Here is an 8,265-nt window from a genome sequence, read left to right on the forward strand (position 1 = left end):
TTCCTTATATCCATTTAGCAAATAGAATGCTAAAATCTGAGGTGAATCCCCATATTCTGCTCTTATGTAGCTGCACAAAAAAAAAAAAAAAAAAAACGTAATAAATCTAGCATGATTTATGTTGCACATTTAATAGAAAAATCTTAAGCCATAATCACTGTAGCTGCTGGGCATCTTATTTCTTCAAAATCTTTCAGTGCATGCATTAACTTTGGTTAAATTATTCTGGAGTTAAAAGGCAGAAGAATATTTAAAATAGTATGGTTTCAAAAGCATCATTTTAACAGACCAATTTCAAAAGATTCAGGTGCTAACTTTGACTTCATAGTCCCTTTGTAGATCAGTTATTTAGATTTTAAAAGAAGAGAGAATCATGTGCTGTTATCTGCGTGGCCATTAGTCTCACACAAAGAAAAGAAGAGAACAATAAAATAAGACTAAAAAAATCATTCTTCCAATGATTGTCATTGAACTGTTACATTAGTAAACATTCACAGTATGAAGTCTCTTTCAATCTCCAGCATATAAAGTAGTGCAAAGGAAAAAAAAATCCAGTCCTGTTTACCTGCGAACAACATTTGTTACATTTTATCTGACTTCATTTCTTCTATAATGTTAGACATTTGCCGTCAAATCTTCCCAAAATTAATAATAAAATATAATCAATTTCTAAAGCCTTGCAGCCTTTTCAAAAGTTAATTTCCAGTTAAAAATAAACTTTAATTAAATCCAAGATAAAATTGTGACCTATATTCTGTTAAATAATTTACTTTCTTTTTTCTACACAGTAATTCTTACAATTTTTAAAAAACAACTACAGAATCCGAAGACATATGAGATGCTATTAAAGCACTGATAAATGACTGCTCAAATTCATTAGTTCTTACATAGTAAATACTTCAAAATGCCAACTTTTCCCATCACTGCACAATTACTAACAATGTTGACAATTTACTTACACATACACACACACACACACACACACACACACATTCTCTCCATGGAACCATCATTACTGTTAACATCTTTTCCAGTTAATGTGCAAAATTCTTGCATTCTAATAAAAAATATAAAGATAGATTTGCTCCTATATAAGCCTCCCTCTTCTCCAAGATGTATCATTTATTTGATATGTAATACAAGTTTAGTAACAATTATGCCATGTGTAACCATTAAGTGGCGTACTACTGTATGCATTGGACTCATTTGCATATTTCATTTTCATAACTGCACTCTCTATGCATAAATATATTTGGAGATGCTTGGGGGGGGTGCAGTGGCGGGTGGAGAAAGCAATTCATACATCAGTCTCCACAGCCTTTGCGTTGGAACAGTTGTTTTTATCTGTCTCACTGTCATCCCCCTTTCCCTGACACTTCTCCTCCTTTGCACATAGAGATTCCTTAACTCCTTCTTCCATCTCTAGATACTCTGACTTGTCCCCCAGGGAAGAAGAAGTGGAGCTCCGAAATTTCTTGAGCAAATTAGAAGGGAGGTATGGGCAACTGACTGCATTCTGTGTCAGCTGTGTCTGTTCCTCATTTTCAGTCTCTCTGTGGTAGAAATAGTTAAAGTTAGAGACAATCACTGGCACTGGCAAAGCAATGGTTAAGACACCCGCAATGGCACACAGGGACCCCACGATCTTGCCCCCCACAGTGATGGGCTTCATGTCCCCATAGCCCACAGTTGTCATGGTCACCACAGCCCACCAAAATGCATCTGGGATGCTTTGGAAATGGGTAGTAGGTTCATCCGCCTCCGCGAAATACACAGCGCTGGAAAAGAGGATGACCCCAATGAAAAGGAAGAAGATGAGGAGGCCCAGTTCCCGCATGCTGGCTCTGAGAGTGTGGCCCAGGATCTGAAGGCCCTTGGAGTGCCTGGAGAGTTTGAAGATCCGGAACACTCGGACCAGTCGAATGATCCTGAGGATGGCAAAGGACATGGCCTGCTGCTGCTGACCACTGCCACCCCCCTGCTGCTGGGCCAGGTCGGTGCCCAGCGTGATGAAGTAAGGCAAAATGGAGACAATGTCAATGATGTTCATGATGTTTTTGAAGAAGAGCGCTTGGCTGGGACACGCAAAGCAGCGAACCACAAACTCAAAGGAAAACCATACAATGCAGACTGTCTCCACGATGAAGAAGGGGTCGTTGAATATCGTGTGCCCTGAGTTCTCCAGGTGGGGTGCGGAGGTGTCGTTCAACAACCCACTGTGCCCGCCGGCGCTCAGTGCCATGATGAGATCCCTGTCGTCCCTAAACTCAGGCAAGGTTTCCAGGCAAAAGATGACAATGGAGATTAAGATGACCAGGACGGACACGATGGCGATTCCCCTTGCAGGACTGGAGCTCTCTGGATATTCAAAGAGAAGCCAAATCTGCTTTTTAAATTCATTCTCTGGCAGGGCCCTGTCCTCCTCCTCTCTCACAAAGCCCTCGTCCTCCCTGAACTTGAGCAGGGCCTCCTCCCCCAGCTGATAAAACTTCACCTCCTCGGTGAAGATGTCGAAGGGGACGTTGACAGGCCTCTTCAGGCGGCCTCCGGACTGGTAATAATACAAGATGGCATCAAAGCTGGGCCGGTTCCTGTCGAAGAAATACTCATTGCGCAAAGGGTCAAAGTACTGAGTCCTCTTCTCAGGGTCCCCCAACAGTGTCTCTGGAAACTGGGCCAGAGTTTTCATCTGGGTCTCAAAGCGCAGGCCTGACACATTTATAACCACACGTTCACAGCAGTCACTGTAGCGGACTGAACTGTAGCCACCGCCACCCCCGTCGTCCTGAGGCAGCAGGTCTGTGTAGGAACATTCATCACCATGGTCATCTTCACTATAGTAAAACCTTCCCTCCTCTTCCTCCTCCTCCTCCTCCTCTTCATCCTCCTCTTCCTCGCTCAGCTCCCTCAGGATCTTCTCCTCAGAGCCACTGGGCATCAGGTCAGAGCAATGAGGGAAGCTGCTCTGCCGGTGGTGGGATTTCCTCCTTTCGGGCCGCTGTCGCCTCCTCCTCCGACTGCCCCGGCTGCTCTGAGGGTCGTGGGAGGCGCAGGCCCCACGGGACTGGTGGTGGTGGTGGGAGCCCCCACCAGAACTCCCGCTGCCTTCGACAGCGGCTGTGGCCGCAGCGACAGCAGCTGCCGCAGCTGCCCGTGAGTGAGCCAGCCTCTCCCGCTCCCGGGCCCGGGCCTGGGCTGCATAACCATAAGGCATGTGACTGTTGCACCCTGAGCTTTCCGCACTCACCATTGCAACCTCCATGGTGGTAGTTTTTGGAAATGACTGGTTCCAGTTGTAGAAGAAGAGGAAAGAAAAATAGGGCAGCTTCTTTTCTCACCAAATTAAGGTACGTTTGGAACCCTTAAGCAGATTGCTTGGAAGACTAAGGATATTTTCAGTCCAACTTTGCATTTTCTGTTTTTAAATCAGCACACCCCATGCTCTCTCTTCTCAGGGATTCAACATTGCTCTCCAGAGATAAACAGCCTAGCACTCTCAAGCCCGAGTCAGAAAACGATGGGGTCTGCCAGACACCTATGTTTTGGAGTAGGTGTTGAAATTTGGAAATTATGTCTGGGATGTAGCTGGTGATGATGCTGCAAGATTCAAAGGCAGCCAGTGTCTGACAGCCAGCAGTTGTGCCTAGAAAATGAAATATATTTTTTTTGCCATGGAAATTCGCCAAAGCTGAGTCCATTTAATTTAAATAAAATGCAAATATGCCTTTAGTCTTAGCACTTGCCTTCTAGAGACGGCTTGACCCATGTTAAGATGTGGCTTGAAGTACGTACAGCCATTGCTGCTCAAAGTCTATCAGGATGATTCTCCAGTCTCTCAAAGGCTTCCTGGACCCAGGGGTAATGCCAAGATACAGACAGAGGCAAAGACCCTGGGAGGTAAAGAAGGTGCTAGATGAGGTGTCAGCAGAAGCAAAACCAGCTCTGAAGTCTCCATAGAAATCAAGGAAATGCAGAGCATCCTTCGGCTAAAATCATGCAGAAGAAGCACTTCACCTGAAAAAGGATTGAAAACAAGCACAGGAGAAAAATAAAAAGAGGAAACAAATCATAACAAGCAAACCGAGCATTTTATTTCACATACACTTCCTTCTCTTTTCTTTAAGCAAATCATAAAAGACACCAAGCAACCACACATTTTCAAGAGTATGGGGCAGGCTATTCTTAAATATCCCCTCTCATTAAACACCCTTCTTTCCTTCTTCTTGGGTTATTATTTCAGCTCAGTTTACTTTCATGGCAATTCAATTAATTTTCCTCTCTCCACTCTTGGTGTATACGGGCCTTGTTCCTATCTTCCCCTTCACCAATGCCAGCTCTTAATCCCCTGTGTCACTCTCTTCATTCCACAATAATACTGCTGTTACTTTATAGCTGCTTCCATCATTCATTTACCTCAAGGCATTTTTTTTTAAATTTCATCTCGTAAAATGTTTCTGAATTAAGTTCCCTTCCACCCCTTTCTGTCTTAACTCGGGATTGGGGAAGTCAGAAAAACCAGGGGTTTTTGTTGTTGTTGTTGTTGCTTTTTTAATGCAGAATCCACTACTTGAATGAGCTTCAAACACTTCATCTACAAAGTGTAGATAATACAACTTCCCCCTCCCACATTTGTAAGTATTAAATGAGATAATGGGTGTTATACAAAATGAATGGCAGTAAACACTGGCTGTGATGCATAACATGACAGAACCCTACGTTTTTCTTGTCTATCTACCCAGCCCCAAATGTTTACACCCTTATGCCACTGTCTGAAGTAGGGGAAAGACAGAACATGAGGACATTCAGGACATTCTGAGACTCACCGATGTATTAAGTTGGCATTGCCTGACTCCCTGAAGCATGTCCCTATTGCTTTTCTGTTCCCCAGATTCCTGAACACTCCCAACCACCCACAGCCTAGTTCCCACATCTCTAATAATCATCTTCTCTCCTTGCGGTTCCTCCATGTTCACCTCAGTGGTTCCTCCTACACTCAAGGGACTATCTTCTTATTTTTTAAGTCCCAGTTTGTGTGAACTTCATTCTGAGCCTATCATACTCCCCCTCCCCCTGCATTTAATCCACATCTCCCATACTTTTCCCTCTCTTCTTTCTCTCTCTTTCTTTCTCTTTCTGCCCACCTTTATTTCCTATCCCCCACTTCCTGATCACCTGTCCCTTGCAGCTCCAATTTATTCCCACTGTCACCTGGTATTTCTGACCCTTCCTTCTCCTTAGTCTGCTCTCCCAAGGTCCTCAGCCAGGACCTTTAAAAGCCCCTACTCCAATCTCCTGTCTCCTCTTGCTTCTTCCATTTACTCTGTCCAACAGGACTTCCAAGAATGCAAGGACTGACCCAGAGAATTGGAGAGGATGATGACAGTCAGAATTCAGGGCATCTACCAGCTTCTATTACTGGAAGCACTTGGAAAGCATAAGAGAAATGGCTTTCTGAAGCCATTAACAGGATTCAGCTCTTGACCACCTGCTGCTCCTTGCTGATCCTGTCAGCCTAGCAGCCTAAACACAGTGAATTTTATGAAGTGACAAGCACAGACGTGGCAAACAGAGGGCTTCCCCGTCACACACCCCTTCCCCATCATACACATTCTCCTAGGGTAAGAGGGAAGTTGATTGAGACACAAACTCCAGAAAATACACCTCTGATGGTATCTCACATGACATCCCCCTTTCCTTTGCCTGACTCCTAACACCATTTCACAGTCTGAAATGTTTACCCTCAGGGTGTCTCCACATCCCTACTTACAAAACCATCCTGGGGTTACATTCCCTGTGGAGTGTCAGGCCAACAATATCCTTTAAAGATTTGCACAGGCCCAACAGCCTGAGAGTTTGCTCAGTTTCTTCCCCAACTCCCCCCAAACAGTTATAATACACTATTTAAATAAAGCCCCAGTGTAACCCAAGTGCCTGTACATTTGAATACTATGCATACCCTATCCTGCCCCACTGACTCCCAGAAGGACAAGAATTAGAGGGCCTTCCAATTCACCGTCAACTCCGCAGGAGATCTAGACCTGCCCTCTTTCTGCTCTACACCAAATACATTCGCATTTATTTATTTATTTATTTAGGTTTGTTAGTTTTTGTTTATCTAACTCCCTCCGCCACACTACAAAAAAAAAAAAATTAATTTATTTTAATTGACCACCAATTACCTCGCTCTCCCTGATCAAGAAAGAAAGAAAAGAAAGGCAATGAACAAAAAAGAAGCAAAAAAGAAGAAAAAAATATCATTTCTGCCAGCAAACCACACTGGTTTAAAAATTTCTCTTCCTTCTCAAGATATTCATGTTAGGAGAATCTACTCAAGCCGATTCCCAGGAGCCTTCATGGGAGAGACCTTTGCGGGGGAATTCCCCTTCCTCTTTAACACCAGTAAACTAACAGGATTTTGCAGACTACCTATTCCCCAATCGCTGCACCCCCAAACAACAGCCAAGCATCCCGCCCCTCCTCCTCTCACCCCCCAGCAACGAGGCTGTTTTCATCTCTCAGTGCTAATTCCTGCAACTGTGTTAGGGTGGTACCTGAACCTTATCAGAGAGAGAGAGAAACAGAGAAATTGAGATAGAGAGAGGGAATCAGAAAGGCCAACACCGTGAGAAACATACACTTCCTCGCACGCCATTTACACAGCCCCTATGTGTTGCTCAAATGCTTGGAAAATGCACGCAAATCCAAATGCTGGGAGAAGCAGCAATTCAGACCCGTTCACCAGCTGTTCCCAAAGGAACGGAACCTGTGAGGCTGGGACGAGGCAAAACGATGCTAAATCTTAGCCCCACCTCGTTGGGAAACGACATCTTTAATCGCGCCCTCGCCTCCAGACCTGGGTTCCCGCTCGAGCACCTTAAGCAGAGCGCACTCACCCCATCCCCGGGGTTGGGAAAATAACAACTGTTGGCCCCCCGGAGCGCCGCGCAGCATCCGTACCTCCCTGCTCCCACCTCCTGGTTTATTTTTAACCGCCTTCCATTCATGCCCTTCTGTTACATTCCCGATATTATTTACCCCTCAAATGTCCACAGTTTCTTCTAACAAGCAAAAGAGGAGGGTGGAGGAGGAAAGATAAGAAAGGTATCATACTTACCGTTCCCCGGCAGGGTGAAATACAAAAATAAAGAAAATTCCCCTGGCTGGTTTGTTTTTTCCCCCCTCAAGCTTCAACAGCTGGAGGAGGGGAAGAATGATCTTGGGTGTGGGGGGAGTGGTAAAAGGAATCACTCCGGTTTGGCAGGTGAAGGCTCCAAAATATCCACGGAACAAGTTCTGTTGCCTGGCCAGGGGGGCACAGAGTCCTCGCTGCCGGAGCCTAGGGGTGGGGATGGGGCTGCCCCAGAGAAGACCCCCAAGACTCCTGGTTCCTCTGGAGTTCAGCACAGGCAGGCTCGCCTGGGAAAGGAAGTCAAGGATCCCCCGAAAAGAAACAAAATCCTAGACAGCAGCGATCACTTGTTAAGCCCGAATTCCTCCTCCAACATCCATCCCTCTCTCCCTCTCGCGCTGGCTGCGGGAGCAGCACACGCCTCCCCTGGCCGCGACGCGCCTGGCGGGGGCGGGGCCAGGGCCGTGCCGCGGGTGTGGCGTTCCCGGCCGTCGCCAGGGGCGCCGGGCAGCGCGGCGGGGCGGGCGCAGTCACGACGCCGCGACTCCCCGCCCCTCAGCAGGGTCCCCCGACTCCTGGGCCCTGGGAAGGATTCCAGGAGCCCTTGGCTGTCGCCCCCAGAGGCGAGGAGCAAATCCCAGAGCAGTGTCCCCGTTGGGGCTGGAAGAGGGGTTCCGACGGCAGCGCAGGAGCCGCCAGAAGGCTTGGGAGCGGGGTGAGGGGGCTCGACGGGTGGGGCAGTCCAGAAAACCGGGTCATTTGGGGCATCTTCCCCTCTCCCTAACTCGCTTTCTTTACATCTCCCCTGGCGCCCGTCCTCCTCTCCCCCATCCCTGGCGAGGCCGCGGGCTGGGAGCTCTCTCTTCTCCTGCCAGCGCGCCCACATCCCTTCCTTGCTCACCGGAGTTGATCGGCCTTAGCTCCGGGATGGGCTTCTGGGGCGCAGATGGAACCGACTTTACCATGAATGCAACCCCGGTGAGGGGAGAGTTGCAGAAATTGGAATCAGACCCAGGCTAGGGGCTGCGCACCCGAGGCAGAAGGCCGAGGGGGAGAGAGTTGGAGGGATATGAGCAGGTTTTGCAGGGCGGACCCAGGGCTGGGGGCTTTGGAAGGCGGGAGAGCCTTCAGCGAAC

General features: G+C 47.4%; 1 protein-coding gene across 1 annotated transcript; it reads right to left on the minus strand.

Annotated features, from left to right (window-relative positions):
• Positions 1 to 292: 292 nt before the first annotated feature.
• Positions 293 to 7,570, minus strand: KCNA4 (potassium voltage-gated channel subfamily A member 4). The gene is made up of 2 exons (XM_069469751.1): positions 7,115 to 7,570; positions 293 to 4,014 (listed from the first exon to the last, which is right to left on the minus strand). The coding sequence occupies exon 2, from the start codon at positions 3,260 to 3,262 to the stop codon at positions 1,298 to 1,300; it is 1,965 nt and encodes a 654-aa protein (XP_069325852.1). The 5' UTR covers positions 3,263 to 4,014; positions 7,115 to 7,570; the 3' UTR covers positions 293 to 1,297.
• Between the last annotated feature and the right edge of the window lie 695 nt (positions 7,571 to 8,265).

Source organism: Eulemur rufifrons, chromosome 6, assembly GCF_041146395.1.
Source record: "Eulemur rufifrons isolate Redbay chromosome 6, OSU_ERuf_1, whole genome shotgun sequence".
Lineage (NCBI taxonomy): Eukaryota > Metazoa > Chordata > Mammalia > Primates > Lemuridae > Eulemur > Eulemur rufifrons.

What these genes read in the sequence shown, in the direction of transcription:
- KCNA4 (XM_069469751.1), bottom strand. Translation starts at nt 3,262, where the DNA reads ATGGAGGTTGCAATGGTGAGTGCGGAAAGCTCAGGGTGCAACAGTCAC.